This window comes from Oncorhynchus keta, chromosome 23 (assembly GCF_023373465.1).
Source record: "Oncorhynchus keta strain PuntledgeMale-10-30-2019 chromosome 23, Oket_V2, whole genome shotgun sequence".
NCBI classification, from domain to species: Eukaryota; Metazoa; Chordata; class Actinopteri; order Salmoniformes; family Salmonidae; genus Oncorhynchus; species Oncorhynchus keta.
In genome coordinates, this window is record NC_068443.1 from 9059386 (window position 1) to 9080779 (window position 21394).

General features: G+C 47.8%; 1 protein-coding gene across 3 annotated transcripts in view; it reads right to left on the reverse strand.

The window, feature by feature from the left end:
* The window catches only part of LOC118378151 (myelin protein P0-like), a 34852-nt gene extending 17331 nt beyond the window's left edge, over nt 1-17521 (reverse strand). For 2 of the 3 annotated variants that reach the window (XM_052476257.1, XM_052476258.1), the window contains exons 1-5: nt 17299-17521; nt 12185-12351; nt 10095-10308; nt 9403-9532; nt 8611-8659 (exon numbers count right to left, since the gene is read on the reverse strand). In XM_052476257.1, the coding sequence (XP_052332217.1) occupies nt 8611-8659; nt 9403-9532; nt 10095-10308; nt 12185-12351; nt 17299-17344 (606 nt within the window). In that variant the 5' untranslated portion in view covers nt 17345-17521. The remainder of the gene's footprint in view (nt 1-8610; nt 8660-9402; nt 9533-10094; nt 10309-12184; nt 12352-17298) is intronic. The other variant, XM_052476259.1, reaches the window with a different exon arrangement.
* Between the last annotated feature and the right edge of the window lie 3873 nt (nt 17522-21394).

A 21394-nucleotide genomic window follows, 5' to 3' on the forward strand; every position in this document is an offset into this window, starting at 1 on the left:
TATAGAACCCTGCCTCTAACCCCTGATACTGTGCTGACCTCCAGCCACATGCCAACGACCCAGTGCTATAGAACCCTGCCTCTAACCCCTGATACTGTGCTGACCTCCAGCCACATGCCCACGACCCAGTGTTATAGAACCCTGCCTCTAACCCCTGATACTGTGCTGACCTCCAGCCACATGCCCACGACCCAGTGCTACAGAACCCTGCCTCTAACCCCTGATACTGTGCTGACCTCCAGCCACATGCCCACGACCCAGTGCTACAGAACCCTGCCTCTAACCCCTGATACTGTGCTGACCTCCAGCCACATGCCCACGACCCAGTGCTACAGAACCCTGCCTCTAACCCCTGATACTGTGCTGACCTCCAGCCACATGCCAACGACCCAGTGCTATAGAACCCTGCCTCTAACCCCTGAAACTGTGCTGACCTCCAGCCACATGCCCACGACCCAGTGTTATAGAACCCTGCCTCTAACCCCTGATACTGTGCTGACCTCCAGCCACATGCCAACGACCCAGTGCTATAGAACCCTGCCTCTAACCCCTGATACTGTGCTGACCTCCAGCCACATGCCCACGACCCAGTGTTATAGAACCCTGCCTCTAACCCCTGATACTGTGCTGACCTCCAGCCACATGCCCACGACCCAGTGCTACAGAACCCTGCCTCTAACCCCTGATACTGTGCTGACCTCCAGCCACATGCCCACGACCCAGTGCTACAGAACCCTGCCTCTAACCCCTGATACTGTGCTGACCTCCAGCCACATGCCCACGACCCAGTGCTACAGAACCCTGCCTCTAACCCCTGATACTGTGCTGACCTCCAGCCACATGCCAACGACCCAGTGCTACAGAACCCTGCCTCTAACCCCTGATACTGTGCTGACCTCCAGCCACATGCCCACGACCCAGTGCTATAGAACCCTGCCTCTTACCCCTGATACTGTGCTGACCTCCAGCCACATGCCCACGACCCAGTGTTATAGAACCCTGCCTCTAACTCCTGATACTGTGCTGACCTCCAGCCACATGCCCACGACCCAGTGCTATAGAACCCTGCCTCTAACCCCTGATACTGTGCTGACCTCCAGCCACATGCCCACGACCCAGTGTTATAGAACCCTGCCTCTAACCCCTGATACTGTGCTGACCTCCAGCCACATGCCAACGACCCAGTGCTATAGAACCCTGCCTCTAACCCCTGATACTGTGCTGACCTCCAGCCACATGCCCACGACCCAGTGTTATAGAACCCTGCCTCTAACCCCTGATACTGTGCTGACCTCCAGCCACATGCCCACGACCCAGTGCTACAGAACCCTGCCTCTAACCCCTGATACTGTGCTGACCTCCAGCCACATGCCCACGACCCAGTGCTACAGAACCCTGCCCCTAACCCCTGATACTGTGCTGACCTCCAGCCACATGCCAACGACCCAGTGCTATAGAACCCTGCCTCTAACCCCTGATACTGTGCTGACCTCCAGCCACATGCCCACGACCCAGTGTTATAGAACCCTGCCTCTAACCCCTGATACTGTGCTGACCTCCAGCCACATGCCAACGACCCAGTGCTATAGAACCCTGCCTCTAACCCCTGATACTGTGCTGACCTCCAGCCACATGCCCACGACCCAGTGTTATAGAACCCTGCCTCTAACCCCTGATACTGTGCTGACCTCCAGCCACATGCCCACGACCCAGTGCTACAGAACCCTGCCTCTAACCCCTGATACTGTGCTGACCTCCAGCCACATGCTCACGACCCAGTGCTACAGAACCCTGCCTCTAACCCCTGATACTGTGCTGACCTCCAGCCACATGCCCACGACCCAGTGCTACAGAACCCTGCCTCTAACCCCTGATACTGTGCTGACCTCCAGCCACATGCCCACGACCCAGTGCTACAGAACCCTGCCTCTAACCCCTGATACTGTGCTGACCTCCAGCCACATGCCCACGACCCAGTGCTACAGAACCCTGCCTCTAACCCCTGATACTGTGCTGACCTCCAGCCGCATGCCCACGACCCAGTGCTATAGAACCCTGCCTCTAACCCCTGATACTGTGCTGACCTCCAGCCACATGCCCACGACCCAGTGTTATAGAACCCTGCCTCTAACCCCTGATACTGTGCTGACCTCCAGCCACATGCCAACGACCCAGTGCTATAGAACCCTGCCTCTAACCCCTGATACTGTGCTGACCTCCAGCCACATGCCCACGACCCAGTGTTATAGAACCCTGCCTCTAACCCCTGATACTGTGCTGACCTCCAGCCACATGCCCACGACCCAGTGCTACAGAACCCTGCCTCTAACCCCTGATACTGTGCTGACCTCCAGCCACATGCCCACGACCCAGTGCTACAGAACCCTGCCTCTAACCCCTGATACTGTGCTGACCTCCAGCCACATGCCCACGACCCAGTGCTACAGAACCCTGCCTCTAACCCCTGATACTGTGCTGACCTCCAGCCACATGCCCACGACCCAGTGCTACAGAACCCTGCCTCTAACCCCTGATACTGTGCTGACATCCAGCCACATGCCCACGACCCAGTGCTATAGAACCCTGCCTCTAACCCCTGATACTGTGCTGACCTCCAGCCACATGCCCACGACCCAGTGCTACAGAACCCTGCCTCTAACCCCTGATACTGTGCTGACCTCCAGCCACATGCCAACGACCCAGTGCTACAGAACCCTGCCTCTAACCCCTGATACTGTGCTGACCTCCAGCCACATGCCAACGACCCAGTGCTATAGAACCCTGCCTCTAACCCCTGATACTGTGCTGACCTCCAGCCACATGCCCACGACCCAGTGCTATAGAACCCTGCCTCTAACCCCTGATACTGTGCTGACCTCCAGCCACATGCCCACGACCCAGTGCTACAGAACCCTGCCTCTAACCCCTGATACTGTGCTGACCTCCAGCCACATGCCCACGACCCAGTGCTACAGAACCCTGCCTCTAACCCCTGATACTGTGCTGACATCCAGCCACATGCCCACGACCCAGTGCTACAGAACCCTGCCTCTAACCCCTGATACTGTGCTGACCTCCAGCCGCATGCCCACGACCCAGTGCTATAGAACCCTGCCTCTAACCCCTGATACTGTGCTGACCTCCAGCCACATGCCCACGACCCAGTGCTACAGAACCCTGCCTCTAACCCCTGATACTGTGCTGACCTCCAGCCACATGCCAACGACCCAGTGCTACAGAACCCTGCCTCTAACCCCTGATACTGTGCTGACCTCCAGCCACATGCCAACGACCCAGTGCTATAGAACCCTGCCTCTAACCCCTGATACTGTGCTGACCTCCAGCCACATGCCCACGACCCAGTGCTACAGAACCCTGCCTCTAACCCCTGATACTGTGCTGACCTCCAGCCACATGCCCACGACCCAGTGCTACAGAACCCTGCCTCTAACCCCTGATACTGTGCTGACCTCCAGCCGCATGCCCACGACCCAGTGCTATAGAACCCTGCCTCTAACCCCTGATACTGTGCTGACCTCCAGCCACATGCCCACGACCCAGTGCTACAGAACCCTGCCTCTAACCCCTGATACTGTGCTGACCTCCAACCACATGCCCACGACCCAGTGCTATAGAACCCTGCCTCTAACCCCTGATACTGTGCTGACCTCCAGCCACATGCCCATGACCCAGTGCTACAGAACCCTGCCTCTAACCCCTGATACTGTGCTGACCTCCAGCCACATGCCCACGACCCAGTGCTATAGAACCCTGCCTCTAACCCCTGATACTGTGCTGACCTCCAGCCACATGCCCACGACCCAGTGCTATAGAACCCTGCCTCTAACCCCTGATACTGTGCTGACCTCCAGCCACATGCCCACGACCCAGTGCTACAGAACCCTGCCTCTAACCCCTGATACTGTGCTGACCTCCAGCCGCATGCCCACGACCCAGTGTTATAGAACCCTGCCTCTAACCCCTGATACTGTGCTGACCTCCAGCCGCATGCCCACGACCCAGTGCTATAGAACCCTGCCTCTAACCCCTGATACTGTGCTGACCTCCAGCCACATGCCCACGACCCATTGCTACAGAACCCTGCCTCTAACCCCTGATACTGTGCTGACCTCCAGCCACATGCCCACGACCCAGTGCTACAGAACCCTGCCTCTAACCCCTGATACTGTGCTGACCTCCAGCCGCATGTCCACGACCCAGTGCTATAGAACCCTGCCTCTAACCCCTGATACTGTGCTGACCTCCAGCCACATGCCCACGACCCAGTGTTATAGAACCCTGCCTCTAACCCCTGATACTGTGCTGACCTCCAGCCACATGCCAACGACCCAGTGCTATAGAACCCTGCCTCTAACCCCTGATACTGTGCTGACCTCCAGCCACATGCCCACGACCCAGTGTTATAGAACCCTGCCTCTAACCCCTGATACTGTGCTGACCTCCAGCCACATGCCCACGACCCAGTGCTACAGAACCCTGCCTCTAACCCCTGATACTGTGCTGACCTCCAGCCACATGCCCACGACCCAGTGCTACAGAACCCTGCCTCTAACCCCTGATACTGTGCTGACCTCCAGCCACATGCCCACGACCCAGTGCTACAGAACCCTGCCTCTAACCCCTGATACTGTGCTGACCTCCAGCCACATGCCAACGACCCAGTGCTACAGAACCCTGCCTCTAACCCCTGATACTGTGCTGACCTCCAGCCACATGCCAACGACCCAGTGCTACAGAACCCTGCCTCTAACCCCTGATACTGTGCTGACCTCCAGCCACATGCCCATGACCCAGTGCTACAGAACCCTGCCTCTAACCCCTGATACTGTGCTGACCTCCAGCCACATGCCCACGACCCAGTGCTATAGAACCCTGCCTCTAACCCCTGATACTGTGCTGACCTCCAGCCACATGCCCACGACCCAGTGCTATAGAACCCTGCCTCTAACCCCTGATACTGTGCTGACCTCCAGCCACATGCCCACGACCCAGTGCTACAGAACCCTGCCTCTAACCCCTGATACTGTGCTGACCTCCAGCCGCATGCCCACGACCCAGTGTTATAGAACCCTGCCTCTAACCCCTGATACTGTGCTGACCTCCAGCCGCATGCCCACGACCCAGTGCTATAGAACCCTGCCTCTAACCCCTGATACTGTGCTGACCTCCAGCCACATGCCCACGACCCAGTGCTATAGAACCCTGCCTCTAACCCCTGATACTGTGCTGACCTCCAGCCACATGCCCTCCACCCAGTGCTACAGAACCCTGCCTCTAACCCCTGATACTGTGCTGACCTCCAGCCGCATGCCCACGACCCAGTGTTATAGAACCCTGCCTCTAACCCCTGATACTGTGCTGACCTCCAGCCGCATGCCCACGACCCAGTGTTATAGAACCCTGCCTCTAACCCCTGATACTGTGCTGACCTCCAGCCGCATGCCCACGACCCAGTGCTACAGAACCCTGCCTCTAACCCCTGATACTGTGCTGACCTCCAGCCACATGCCCATGACCCAGTGCTACAGAACCCTGCCTCTAACCCCTGATACTGTGCTGACCTCCAGCCACATGCCCACGACCCAGTGCTATAGAACCCTGCCTCTAACCCCTGATACTGTGCTGACCTCCAGCCACATGCCCACGACCCAGTGCTATAGAACCCTGCCTCTAACCCCTGATACTGTGCTGAACTCCAGCCACATGCCCATGACCCAGTGCTACAGAACCCTGCCTCTAACCCCTGATACTGTGCTGACCTCCAGCCACATGCCCACGACCCAGTGTTATAGAACCCTGCCTCTAACCCCTGATACTGTGCTGACCTCCAGCCACATGCCCACGACCCAGTGCTACAGAACCCTGCCTCTAACCCCTGATACTGTGCTGACCTCCAGCCACATGCCCACGACCCAGTGCTATAGAACCCTGCCTCTAACCCCTGATACTGTGCTGACCTCCAGCCACATGCCCACGACCCAGTGTTATAGAACCCTGCCTCTAACCCCTGATACTGTGCTGACCTCCAGCCACATGCCCTCCACCCAGTGCTACAGTATATTCGCCTCTAACCCCTGACCGCTAACCCTGCCGCTAGCTGCATACTTGCTTTTATATGTATGTTTCTGAACAATGCTATAAGAAAGTGACAGCAAGCCACATTTTCCCTGGCAGGGTTGTATAATTCTGTAAAATTTCCCAAAATGTCCAGGTTTTCCCAAAATTCCTGGATCTTTTTTTTCAAGTTACCCGAATTTTGCAAACCTATTCCCTTGACTACCTCCGTTAAGACGTCTTAGTTCATTTCAGTTTTTAGATTGAGCTGAATTGATCGATAATAATAATAGGTCTTTAGGTGTTTGTAGTTTAACAGCATGTCATACATCATCATCTATTTAACAAGAAATCTTTCCCACAAAATAATAAAACCTGATTTGCCCTGGAGGAACTGCTGGTAATCCCAAAAGCACACAAGAAATAATGAGTGTTTTATTAATCCAATACTAAGGTCATGTCCCAAAATGGCACCCTATTCCCTATATAGTGCACTATTCTGGTCAAAAGTAGTGCAGTGTATAGGGAACAGGGTGCCATTTTGGTGACGCGGCCTAAGAGCTATCCATCCCCAAGCCCTGCACTTATCCGCAGTGTGACTCTGTGTAATTTGGGATAACTGTGAGCCAATAATGGGCCAGTGATTTACATTTGGCTCAAAGGAGGTGGAATCAGCAGGTCTCCCTCGTATTCTCCTTTCTCTCCCACTGAGAGCAAATCAGTTCCATTCACAGGGAATTGAATTACTGTACAACAGAACCTTGCTTCAGCCATTTCACAGTGCTGCTCTTCTGTGTTATTACCATTATGCCTTAAAGCTGTTTACCCATTGTGTTTGTCTTGCCTTTGAGGAGGTTTAAAAATGAAGGGGGGTGGGGGGGTGGATAAGAGATGGGAGGGGTGGTACTTTAGCTTGAGTGTTTCTGGGACTTTGTGGTTCTGGGACGTTGTGGTTCTGGGACTGTGTGGTTCTGGTACTGTGTGGTTCTGGGACTGTGTGGTTCTGGGACTGTGTGGTTCTGGTACTGTGTGTAACCATGTTGTTATAGTATGAGCTGTTATATAGGTGCTGTACTCTGACATGACTTGTGTTGTACTGTGCTGTAGTTGTTGTTGTGAGTGAGGTACTGTCGATGTGTAGTTGTTGTAAGTGAGATGCTATCGATGTGTAGTTATGGTGAGTGAGGTACTGTCGTTGTGTAGTTGTTGTGAGTGGGGTACTGTCGTTGTGTAGTCGTTGTGAGTGAGATGCTAACGTTGTGTAGTCATTGTGAGTGAGATGCTAACTTTGTGTAGTCATTGTGAGTGAGATGCTAACTTTGTGTAGTTGTGAGTGAGGTACTGTCGTTGTGTAGTTGTTGTGAGTGAGGTACTGTCATTGTGTAGTTGTTGTGAGTGAGATGCTAACATTGTGTAGTCATTGTGAGTGAGATGCTAACATTGTGTAGTCATTGTGAGTGAGATGCTAACATTGTGTAGTCATTGTGAGTGAGATGCTAACATTGTGTAGTCATTGTGAGTGAGATGCTAACGTTGTGTAGTCATTGTGAGTGAGATACTAATGTTGTGTAGTCGTTGTGAGTGAGATGCTAACTTTGTGTAGTCATTGTGCGTGAGATGCTAACGTTGTGTAGTTGTTGTGAGTGAGATGCTAACATTGTGTAGTCGTTGTGAGTGAGATGCTAACGTTGTGTAGTCATTGTGAGTGAGAGATGCTAATGTTGTGTAGTCATTGTGAGTGAGATGCTAACATTGTGTAGTCGTTGTGAGTGAGATGCTAACGTTGTGTAGTCATTGTGAGTGAGATGCTGATGTTGTGTAGTCATTGTGAGTGAGATGCTAACGTTGTGTAGTCATTGAGTGAGATGCTAACATTGTGTAGTCGTTGTGAGTGAGATGCTAACGTTGTGTAGTCGTTGTGAGTGAGATGCTAACATTGTGTAGTCGTTGTGCGTGAGATGCTAACGTTGTGTAGTCGTTGTGAGTGAGCTGCTAACGTTGTGTAGTCGTTGTGAGTGAGATGCTAACATTGTGTAGTCGTTGTGAGTGAGATGCTAACGTTGTGTAGTCGTTGTGAGTGAGATACTAACATTGTGTAGTCTTGTGCGTGAGATGCTAACGTTGTGTAGTCGTTGTGAGTGAGCTGCTAACGTTGTGTAGTCATTGTGAGTGAGATGCTAACATTGTGTAGTCGTTGTGAGTGAGATGCTAACATTGTGTAGTCATTGTGAGTGAGATGCTAACATTGTGTAGTCGTTGTGAGTGAGATGCTAACATTGTGTAGTCGTTGTGCGTGAGATGCTAACATTGTGTAGTCGTTGTGAGTGAGATGCTAACGTTGTGTAGTCGTTGTGAGTGAGATGCTAACATTGTGTAGTCGTTGTGAGTGAGATGCTAACGTTGTGTAGTCATTGTGAGTGAGATGCTAACATTGTGTAGTCGTTGTGCGTGAGATGCTAACGTTGTGTAGTCGTTGTGAGTGAGATGCTAACGTTGTGTAATCATTGTGAGTGAGAAGACGCTGAGAGGACTTGCCTGTCTCTGCTGTGATCCCTCTTTTCCCTTCCCTTTCTTTCCATGTTTGCTGGAGGAAACAAAGAGAACCAAGTTAGGAGGATGTAGAACCTCTGCCTCCGGTGGTCAAAGGGATGTACTGCTCCTGTGCCAGTATAGTACTGCCTGTCTTATAGCTATTGCAAAGAACACAGCACTGTTTCTCCAGCTAGGTTATGAGACACAGCAACATATATAGACTGTAAAGTGTCAATACAGGTCAACTTCTGTCCTGTGCAGAGGGCAGGTCTATGGGTAATGCCTCAGCCTCTGACACACATGGATAGCTTTGACACAACCTGTCCCTTACTTTCTGCACTTTCATTATCTCTCTCTGACACACATGGCTAGCTTTGACACAACCTGTCCCTAATTTTCTGCACTTTCATTATCTCTCTCTGCCTGACACACATGGCTAGCTTTGATTCAATCTGTCCCTAACTTCCTACACTTTCATTATCTCTCTCTATCTGACACACATGACTAGCTTTGATTCAACCTGTCCCTAACTTTCTGCACTTTCATTATCTCTCTCTATCTGACACACATGGCTAGCTTTGATTCAACCTGTCCCTAACTTTCTGCACTTTCATTATCTCTCTCTATCTGACACACATGACTAGCTTTGACACAACCTGTCCCTAACTTTCTGCACTTTCATTATCTCTCTCTATCTGTTCAATCAATTCAGAAAAATATCACCTAGTGACAGCTAAGCCGCCATACAGAACGAGCTCAAGGTTGGGCCCCAGACCCAGGCATAGGGACACTGACCTGACACTGAGGTTGAAGACTCTGCGGGCCACCAGGAACCTCATGAGATAGTAGATGACCACGACGAGCACCAACAGACCCAGCACCGCACCGATGATGGCCCCTGTGATCACTCCGGCCTGGATGGGAACTGAGAGAGTGAAGGGAAGGCGGTGGAGAAAAAGAGAGAGGGAGAAAAAAGAAAAAAAGAAAGAAAGAAAGAAATTGTAAAATAGAGCAAGAGAAATAAGGATGAAAAGAGAGGGGAGGGATGGAGAGAAATATGAAGAAGACAAGAAAACACTGACATTAAACAACATATTAGCACAAATAAGGGCTTGCTTAAGTGTGCAGTCTGATTTAGAATTCTGATCATGATTCTGGATGATTGTGGCACAGCGCTGCTTCTGATTGTGACGACGGACCCTTTAATTCAATACAGTGGTTGATGAAATAGACCTGTCTGTATAAACCTAGATAGAATTTGATCCATTTGTAGAATTGATGTTTTCCTGACCAAGATGGCAGATGGATTTATTAGGCATGTTACTAGGATGCCAGTATCTATTCTAGGAACTGTATCTATGTAATTCTAGAACCCGGTCCCAGATCTGTTTGTGCCATTATGCCGTTCCTTTGCCACTACTTGTCATACCAAAGCATGGAGTGTGACAAACAGACTGATCCTCAGGCTAGTAATTATATGCTCTCACCTTTTTCAAAGACCAGCAGTCTGACACTGGAGGCGCGTCCCACTATGTCAGGCGGGTTCTTGGCATCACAGGTGAAGGTGCCGTTGTCTCCGTAGTCCAGGTTCTTGAGTAGGATGGATCCGTCCCGGCGACCAGGGTTCCCCACAAACTCCAGCCTGTCTCTGAACGGTCCCTTGTTGTCCACATAAGGGGATCCACCTGCGTAATGGAAGACCTGGAACGGGGAAGACATTCAGCTTCTTTATTGTGTGGTTTTACATCTAGGCTAAGGTTGAATCCAAAATGGCACCCTATTCCCTATGTAGTGAACTACTTTTGTATTGGTAAAGGTTAAAATTAGGGAATACTAAGGTGCCATTTTAGACCAGCCCATATAGTAGTGTGAGATGAAATGTGTCAAAAGAAGAGGCTTGTAAAGTAAAGTTCATTAACTGTTTTTGGAGAGGAGTAAGAAGGAAGGAAGTGATATAATTTCAGAGGGAGGCAAGAGGTAGATGAAAGCGGAGGAGAGAAGGAGATAGATAATGAGAGTAGGAGAGAGAGAGAGACGGGGGGATAGAAGGGGGAGATTGGGAGCCATGGAGGGCAAGTCACAACGAGGAGAGAGACATAATACGATGGAAACAGTCAGATTAGGTGAGAGAGACTGAAATGAAAGAGCTGGCACCAGGTGAGAGGACAGGAATGAGGAGGAGATGAGAACCGAGTGAAAGTCTGCATCCTAAATAGCACCCTATTCCCTATTTAGTGTATTACTTTTGACCAAGGCTCTAGTCAGGGTGAGATGAGGAGATGAGTACAATGAGAAGGAGATGAGGACTGAGTGATAGAGAAAGATAAAGGAGGATAATGGAGTGATAGAGGATGGAGTGAGAGAAGGATAGAGGAGGATAATGGAGTGATAGAGAAGGATAGAGGAGGATAATGGAGTGATAGAGAAGGATAGAGGAGGATAATGGAGTGATAGAGGATGGAGTGAAAGAGGACAGAGGAGGATAATGGAGTGATAGAGGATGGAGTGATAGAGAAGGACAGAGGAGGATAATGGAGTGATAGAGGATGGAGTGATAGAGAAGGACAGAGGAGGATAATGGAGTGATAGAGGATGGATTGATAGAGAAGGATAGAGGAGGATAATGGAGTGATAGAGAAGGACAGAGGAGGATAATGGAGTGATAGAGGATGGAGTGATAGAGAAGGACAGAGGAGGATAATGGAGTGATAGAGGATGGAGTGATAGAGAATGACAGAGGAGGATAATGGAGTGATAGAGGATGGAGTGATAGAGAAGGACAGAGGAGGATAATGGAGTGATAGAGGATGGAGTGATAGAGAAGGACAGAGGAGGATGGTGGAGTGATAGAGAAGGACAGAGGAGGATAATGGAGTGATAGAGAAGGACAGAGGAGGATAATGGAGTGATAGAGGATGGAGTGATAGAGAAGGACAGAGGAGGATAATGGAGTGATAGAGGATGGAGTGATAGAGAAGGACAGAGGAGGATAATGGAGTGATAGAGAAGGACAGAGGAGGATAATGGAGTGATAGAGAAGAATATAGGATGATAATGGAGTAATAGAGAAGGACATAGGATGATAATGGAGTGATAGAGGATGGATTGATAGAGAAGGATAGAGGAGGATAATGGAGTGATAGAGGATGGAGTGATAGAGAAGGACAGAGGAGGATAATGGAGTGATAGAGGATGGATTGATAGAGAAGGATAGAAAGGGATAATGGAGTGATAGAGAAGGACAGAGGATGATAATGGAGTGATAGAGACGGACAGAGGAGGATAATGGAGTGATAGAGAAGGACAGAGGAGGATAATGGAGTGATAGAGGATGGAGTGATAGAGAAGGACAGATGAGGATAATGGAGTGATAGAGGATGGAGTGATAGAGAAGGACAGAGGAGGATAATGGAGTGATAGAGAAGGACAGAGGAGGATAATGGAGTGATAGAGGATGGAGTGATAGAGAAGGACAGAGGAGGATAATGGAGAGATAGAGGATGGAGTGATAGAGAAGGATAGAGGAGGATAATGGAGTGATAGAGGATGGATTGATAAAGAAGAGGTGGTTATATACAGAGATGCTGTCCCTGGCTCCGTCGGCACGGTAGCTCCAGGAGAAGGTGACGTCATCGGAAGTCCAGCGCCAGGAGAAGAATGAACATGACAGACGGATGTCTGACCCCACCAGGGCGTGACGCTCCCAGCCCGTGTAGATGACGATGGCATCCGACTGTTGGGGCACTACAGGGGTTAAAGACGGGGTTAAATGAGAAAGATGAACACACTTGTGGTTCATAATAACCTCTTTTCACACGTCCTTTTTTACCCCATCACCATTCCATCTATGTGTGTATGTTTCACCATTGTAGCATTCCATCTATGTGTGTATGTTTCACCATTGTAGCATTCCATCTATGTGTGTATGTTTCACCATTGTAGCATTCCATCTATGTGTGTATGTTTCACCATTGTAGCATTCCATCTATGTGTGTATGTTTCACCATTGTAGCATTCCATCTATGTGTGTATGTTTCACCATTGTAGCATTCCATCTGTGTGTGTATGTTTCACCATTGTAGCATTCCATCTGTGTGTGTATGTTTCACCATTGTAGCATTCCATCTGTGTGTGTATGTTTCACCATTGTAGCATTCCATCTGTGTGTGTATGTTTCACCATTGTAGCATTCCATCTGTGTGTGTATGTTTCACCATTGTAGCATTCCATCTATGTGTGTATGTTTCACCATTGTAGCATTCCATCTGTGTGTGTATGTTTCACCATTGTAGCATTCCATCTGTGTGTGTATCTTTCACCATTGTAGCATTCCATCTGTGTGTGTATGTTTCACCATTGTAGCATTCCATCTGTGTGTGTATGTTTCACCATTGTAGCATTCCATCTGTGTGTGTATGTTTCACCATTGTAGCATTCCATCTGTGTGTGTATGTTTCACCATTGTAGCATTCCATCTGTGTGTGTATGTTTCACCATTGTAGCATTCCATCTATGTGTGTATGTTTCACCATTGTAGCATTCCATCTATGTGTGTATGTTTCACCATTGTAGCATTCCATCTATGTGTGTATGTTTCACCATTGTATCATTCCATCTATGTGTGTATGTTTCACCATTGTAGCATTCCATCTGTGTGTGTATGTTTCACCATTGTAGCATTCCATCTGTGTGTGTATGTTTCACCATTGTAGCATTCCATCTGTGTGTGTATGTTTCACCATTGTAGCATTCCATCTGTGTGTGTATGTTTCACCATTGTAGCATTCCATCTGTGTGTGTATGTTTCACCATTGTAGCATTCCATCTATGTGTGTATGTTTCACCATTGTAGCATTCCATCTGTGTGTGTATGTTTCACCATTGTAGCATTCCATCTGTGTGTGTATCTTTCACCATTGTAGCATTCCATCTGTGTGTGTATGTTTCACCATTGTTGACATTTATGGCGCTTTCAATAAAAAAAATACAAAACAGGAAAATCAGCGCTGCACGGTTCAAAACTATTTTTCTGGGGATTTAAAAGGACAATACTATAAAAACAGACAAGAGGATAAAGAGGACCGGGGCACGCAGGGTTAATTAAATCAGAAAAATCTTAGCTGCACATGCCACAACTTTGTCCCTGGGTAATAAGACAGAGACAACGGGATTGAGTGGAGTAGAGAATGTTTTTGAGTTGCAAGGTGTTTGTTTTTTTCAAGACTATTCTTCCAGACTATTGTCGAGTCTATCGTTCCAAACCCGTTGTATTCACATCAATAAACCAACACAACCTTCAAAACTTGTGTGGTGTGGATGGACCATTTAATGGACTTTGAAAAGACAGACAAGTAGACCTAGTGGAATAGACATGTTATTTTCAACATTTTTCTTCGGTTTCAAAACCATTTATAAACACTTCAAAATCCATACGCACACAACCACTGTTTATCCAAGGACACAATGTTTATCCAAGGGCACAAGGCCCTATGAACATGAGTTATGATGGCAGGCAACAAGGATTGGAGTTGATTGATACTAACTAAAAAGCACAGCATAACAAAAACTATCCACAGAATATAAATATCCATAGGTTATTTTTCTATGTTGTGTCCTTGAAATATGAATGTAAATTCTGTATTTGCAATAAAAATCTATATAAAACTAATATAGTAAATGCAATACATGCCACAGTACATTAACCACCACCAATGTAATGACATTTACAAACATTTGCTATCATCAATTATTATCCCTAGTATTTTGGGGTATTAGGATTTTCTTTTGATTCAAGATACTGACTCGCACACAAATCATGTCAGACACTATACAATATACACTACCGTTCAAAAGTTTGGGGTCACTTAGAAATGTCCTTGTTTTTGAAAAAAAAGCACATTTTCTGTCCGTTAAAAATAACATTAAATTGATCAGAAATACAGTGTAGACATTGTTAATGTTGTAAATGACTATTGTGGCTGGAAACAGTTGATTTTTAATGGAATATCTACATGGGCGTACAGAGGCCCATTATCAGCAATCATCACTCCTGTGTTCCAATGGCACATTGTGTTAGCTAATCCAAGTTTATCATTTTAAAAGGCTAATTAATCGTTATTAGAGAGGAGAAGTGGGAGTACATTACAGTGTCTAGTTTGAGAAACAGACGCCTCATAAGTCCTCAACTGGCAGCTTCATTAAATAGTACCCGCAAAACACCAGTCTCAACATCAACAGTGAAGAGGCGACTCCGGCATACTGGCCTTCTAGGCAGAGTTCTTCTGTTCAGTGTCTGTGTTCTTTTGCCCATCTTAATCTTTTCTTTTTATTGACCAGTCTGAGATATGGCTTTTTTTTTGCAACTCTACCTAGAAGGCCAGCATCCCGGAGTCGCCTCTTCACTGTTGATGTTGAGACTGGTGTTTTGTGGGTACTATTTAATGAAGCTGCCAGTTGAGGACTTATGAGGCGTCTGTTTCTCAAACTAGACACTGTAATGTACTTGTCCTCTTGTTTATCTGTGCACCAGGGCCTCCCACTCCTCTTTCTATTCTGGTTAGAGCCAGTTTGCGCTGTTCTGTGAAGGGAGTAGTACACAGCGTTGTATGAGATCTTCAATTTCTTGGCACGGAATAATCTTAATTTCTCAGAACAAGAATAGACTGACGAGTTTCAGAAGAAAGTTATTTGTTTCTGGCCATTTTGAGCCTGTAATCGAACCCACAAATGCTGATGCTCTAGATTTTTTATTTTACTAGGCAAGTCAGTTAAGAACAAATTCTTATTTTCAATGACAGCCTAGGAACAGTGGGTTAACTGCCTGTTCAGGGGCAGAACGTCACCTTGTCAGCTCGGGGATTCGAACTTGCTACCTTTCGGTTACTAGTCCAACCCTCTAACATCTAGGCTACCCTCTAACCACTAGGCTACCCCGGTTACTAGGCTACCCCGGTTACTAGGCTACCCTCTAGCCACTAGGCTACCCTCTAACATCTAGGCTACCCTCTAACCACTAAGCTACCCCGGTTACTAGGCTACCCCGGTTACTAGGCTACCCTCTAACCACTAGGCTACCCTCTAACCACTAGGCTACCCCGGTTACTAGGCTACCCTCTAACCACTAGGCTACCCTGCCGCCCCAGATATTCACCTAGTCTGAAGAAGACCAGTTTTATTGCTTCTTTATTCAGGACACAGTTTTTAGCTGTGCTAACATAATTGCAAAAGTGTTTTCTAATGATCAAAAAAAGAATTAAATGATAAACTCGAATTAGCTAACACAATGTGCCATTGGAACATAGGAGTGATGGTTGCTGATAATGGGCCTCTGTACACCTGCTGTTTCCAGCTACAATAGTCATTTACAACATTAACAATGTCTACACTGTATTTCTGATCAATTTGATGTTGTTTTAATGGACAAAAAATGTGCATTTGTTTCAAAAACAAGGACATGTCTAAGTGACCCCAAACTTTTGAACGGTAGTGGATATATAAAATATGCACATTGAAAATGTTCACAGGCTGAAACTCTCAGCAGATCACAACTCCAGCGTCCTTGAATAACTAATGTCAGCCAGCAGAGAACATGTCAATGGAATAAGACTTGACGTTTTTAATAAAGATTTTGACAAAGCTGTAAAAATCAGGGGGAAGAAAAAGGATCTCTGCTCAAGTGTAAAAATGCTGTCAACACACTGTCTCAGAGTGAGTCCCAATATTGATACCCTCACTCTAACTTTGTGAGCCTTATGGAATTCCGTCACAACAATATAACATCCGCATAACAATGTATTACAAGACCAACCAATCATCTGACAGGTTTCCTTTACTTGCCTTCCCTTTAATTAATATCTACCTATATCAGTCACCCAGAGCCACCCAGAGTCACCCAGAGCCACCCAGAGTCACCCAGAGCCACCCAGAGCCACCCAGAGCCACCCAGAGTCACCCAGAGCCACCCAGAGTCACCCAGAGCCACCCAGAGCCACCCAGAGTCACCCAGAGTCACCCAGAGTCACCCAGTCACCCAGAGCCACCCAGAGTCACCCAGAGTCACCCATAGCCACCCAGAGCCACCCAGAGTCACCCAGAGTCACCCAGAGTCACCCAGAGCCACCCAGAGTCACCCAGAGTCACCCAGAGCCACCCAGAGCCACCCAGTGTCACCCAGAGCCACCCAGAGTCACCCAGAGTCACCCAGAGCCACCCAGAGTCACCCAGAGCCACCCAGAGTCACCCAGAGTCACCCAGAGCCACCCAGAGTCACCCAGAGTCACCCAGAGCCACCCAGAGTCACCCAGAGTCACCCAGAGTCACCCAGAGCCACCCAGAGTCAGCGACCGACGGGATTAATTCAACATAAAGCTGATAATGAAATACCAAGCCTGTGTAAAGCATAGGAGATCATTCATCATATCTGTTATTTATTCAAATTGTGTAACTGACCCTATGTGCTCTTTGACCTTTAACCCAGATGTTGATAAAGGTCTGGCAGCACAATTCACAAATCAAATTAGAAGGTTTAGTCATAGAATTAACATACTAGAAGTAACTTCTTTTTTTTAGCGATAAATCAAAGAAATTGAGCGCAGTTACACTTCACATTACAGTGGCCTTATAATTGTGAAAATAATTAGAGTTAGGGCTGAGATTAAGTATTTATAAAGACAAATCAAATACAATTTTTACCTATTCCAAGCAGTATGACCGATGCTAGCGCCAAAATGGTCAGCATGGTTCCTGACTCTTTGGGTTCCTAAAGGGATGTTGCAGATGGAGGAGTCCCACTATGTAGCGATGGAGAAGGATGGAGAGATAGGACAGAGTGATGCAGGGTGCAAGGACAGAGGATAACAACAGAACCCTACTGTCCCAGGGTTTATAGCCAACCACACCCCTCTCTCTCTCCACGGCACGGCCCGGCCCATTCCTCCCTCTCTCCCTCTCTCCACCTACACCTCAGATGTACAACAATCTACACCGTCACTCTTTACCACATCATGTAATGTCCCAGAATGATGTCCTTTCCTGTGTGTGATAGGACAGGACAGGGGTATTCAAATTTGAGTCTGGAGGTCCTGGGTACTTAAGGCTTTCTGTTCTACCTGATAGTTAATTGCACCCACCTGGTGTCCCAGGTCTAAATCAGTCCTTGATTAGAAGGTGGGGGGCTGTCTCTAACGAGGTCAGTGTAACCCTGTCCATCATCCCCCGGTTTCTCTCTCTCTCTCTCTCTCGCTCTCTCTCTCTCTCTCCAAATTCCTGTCTGTTTGCTGACAATGGAGAGAGAGGGGCACAGGGGGAGACTGGCCTGTCTTTCAATGGAGCCTTCTTCCTCTCCAACCTCTCTCTCTCCATCCAGACAAAGCATCGTATTCTCCTCCTGCCTCCCTCTGCAGAGCTCCCACTCCGCTTATTCCTGTAAAACAGAGAGCGAGAGAGAGAGAGAGAGAGAGAGAGAGAGAGAGAGAGAGAGAGAGAGAGAGAGAGAGAGAGAGAGAGAGAGAGAGAGAGAGAGAATTCGCACAAGACTTAGCAGGACATAGGAAAGAGAGAGAGAGAGAGAGTGAGTGGAGAGAGAGAGAGAGAGAGAGAGAGAGAGAGAGAGAGAGAGAGAGAGAGAGAGAGAGAGAGAGAGAGAGAGAGAGAGAGAGAGAGAGAGAGAGAGAGAGTGAGTGGAGAGAGACCTAGATCTAGATGGGTTGACATGAGGACACTGGGACACACAGACATGAGAGCAAACGCAGATAGAGAGAGTGGGAAAGACGTAGAGAAAGGTTTTCTTTATAAGTACGAGAGCCATCCACTCCAGGAGGATGCACAATCCATCAGCCTGTCATATGACGTAAATATACATTTGTTTAGCCGGCGGTGACATCTACGGTGGGTGGATTGAATCTATGCGGAGACTATTGTTTAACATTACACTCCTGCTATCCACTGACCCACCATTAGGTCGCTCTCCTCTCCCTATCAGAACATGGCATGTGGCTTCCCATTAGATCAGCGGTGCTTCCCATTAGACCAGGGTTGCATCCCAAATGGCACCCTATTCCCTATATAGTGCACTTCTTTCAGCCATAGCCCATAGGGAGAACAACTAGTGGGCCAGAGGATAGATGGCTCTTGTCAAAAGTAGTGTACTATGTAAGGAGCAGGGTTCCGTTTCAACAGCATACCGACGGATCACTTCACTAAACCTGTTGGCAGAGATCTGGCTCAGTGTGTGTTCTAAATGATTAAGGCTTTGCCATAAGGCAGAGGAAACAGGAAATATTTTATACATCTGTCCACTGAAAGGAACGTGTGGCAAACTTCCAAAGTTTTCTGCAGTGGCAGAATGGAGATTGCCATGGCAAACTACTGTATTAGAGAGAGAGTAAGAGAAAGAGAGAGAGCCAAGAGAGAGAGACAGAGAGAGAAAGAGACAGAGAGAGGAAGAGATAGAGAGAGACAGAGAGAGAGACAGAGAGAGAGACAGAGAGAGAGACAGAGAGAGAGAGAGAGGCAAAGAGAGAGGCAGAGAGAGAGAGACAGAGAGAGAGAGAGACAGAGAGAGAGGCAGAGAGAGAGAGGCAGAGAGAGAGAGGCAGAGAGAGAGAGGCAGAGAGAGAGAGAGGCAGAGAGAGAGAGAGACACAGAGAGAGAGAGACAGAGAGAGAGGAAGAGAGAGAGAGAGACAGAGAGAGAGAGAGACAGAGAGAGAGAGAGACAGAGAGAGAGGCAGAGAGAGAGAGAGGCAGAGAGAGAGAGAGAGACAGAGAGAGGAAGAGAGAGACAGAGAGAGACAGAGAGAGAGAGAGAGAGAGAGTACAGAGAGAGAGAGTACAGAGAGAGAGAGTACAGACAGACAGACAGACAGACAGACAGACAGACAGACAGACAGACAGACAGACAGACAGACAGACAGACAGACAGACAGACAGACAGACAGAGAGACAGAGAGACAGAGAGACAGAGAGAGAGACAGAGAGACAGAGACAGAGAGAGAGAGACAGAGAGAGAGAGAGGCAGAGAGAGAGAGAGGCAGAGAGAGAGAGACAGAGAGAGAGAGAGGCAGAGAGAGAGAGAGACAGAGAGAGAGAGAGAGAGACAGAGAGAGAGACAGAGAGAGAGATCCCTTTATGGTTGTGAGGTCTAGGGCACTAGAACAGTCTGCAGCACCTGGCCTCACCCTACTAGAATCTGAAGTCAAATATCTACTCTTTGCTGATGATCTGGTGCTTCTGTCACCAACCAAGGAGGGCCTACAGCAGCACCTAGATCTTCTGCACAGACTCTGTCAGACCTGGGCCCTGACAGTAAATCTCAGTAAGACAAAAATAATGGTGTTCCAAAAAAGGTCTAGTTGCCAGGACCACAAAAAAAATTGCATCTAGACACTGTTGCCCTAGAGCACACAAAAAACTATACATACCTTAACCTAAACTTCAGCGCCACAGGTAACTTCCACAAAGCTGTGAACGATCTGAGAGACAAGGCAGGAAGGGCCTTCTATTCCATCAAAAGGAACACAATATTCGACATACCAATTACAGTGCCTTGCGAAAGTATTCAGCCCCCTTGAACTTTGCGACCTTTTGCCACATTTCAGGCTTCAAACATAAAGATATGAAACTGTATTTTTTTGTGAAGAATCAACAACAAGTGGGACACAATCATGAAGTGGAACGACATTTATTGGATATTTCAAACTTTTTTAACAAATCAAAAACTGAAAAATTGGGCGTGCAAAATTATTCAGCCCCCTTAAGTTATAATACTTTGTAGCGCCACCTTTTGCTGCGATTACAGCTGTAAGTCGCTTGGGGTATGTCTCTATCAGTTTTGCACATAGAGAGACTGAAATCTTTTCCCATTCCTCCTTGCAAAACAGCACGAGCTCAGTGAGGTTGGATGGAGAGCATTTGTGAACAGCAGTTTTCAGTTCTTTCCACAGATTCTCGATTGGATTCAGGTCTGGACTTTGACTTGGCCATTCTAACACCTGGATATGTTTATTTTTGAACCATTCCATTGTAGATTTTGCTTTATGTTTTGGATCATTGTCTTGTTGGAAGACAAATCTCCGTCCCAGTCTCAGGTCTTTTGCAGACTCCATCAGGTTTTCTTCCAGAATGGTCCTGTATTTGGCACCATCCATCTTCCCATCAATTTTAACCATCTTCCCTGTCCCTGCTGAAGAAATGCAGGCCCAAACCATGATGCTGCCACCACCATGTTTGACAGTGGGGATGGTGTATTCAGGGTGATGAGCTGTGTTGCTTTTACGCCAAACATAACGTTTTGCATTGTTGCCAAAAAGTTCAATTTTGGTTTCATCTGACCAGAGCACCTTCTTCCACATGTTTGGTGTGTCTCCCAGGTGGCTTGTGGCAAACTTTAAACAACACTTTTTATGGATATCTTTAAGAAATGGCTTTCTTCTTGCCACTCTTCCATAAAGGCCAGATTTGTGCAATATACGACTGATTGTTGTCCTATGGACAGAGTCTCCCACCTCAGCTGTAGATCTCTGCAGTTCATCCAGAGTGATCATGGGCCTCTTGGCTGCATCTCTGATCAGTCTTCTCCTTGTATGAGCTGAAAGTTTAGAGGGACGGCCAGGTCTTGGTAGATTTGCAGTGGTCTGATACTCCTTCCATTTCAATATTATCGCTTGCACAGTGCTCCTTGGGATGTTTAAAGCTTGGGAAATCTTTTTGTATCCAAATCCGGCTTTAAACTTCTTCACAACAGTATCTCGGACCTGCCTGGTGTGTTCCGTGTTCTTCATGATGCTCTC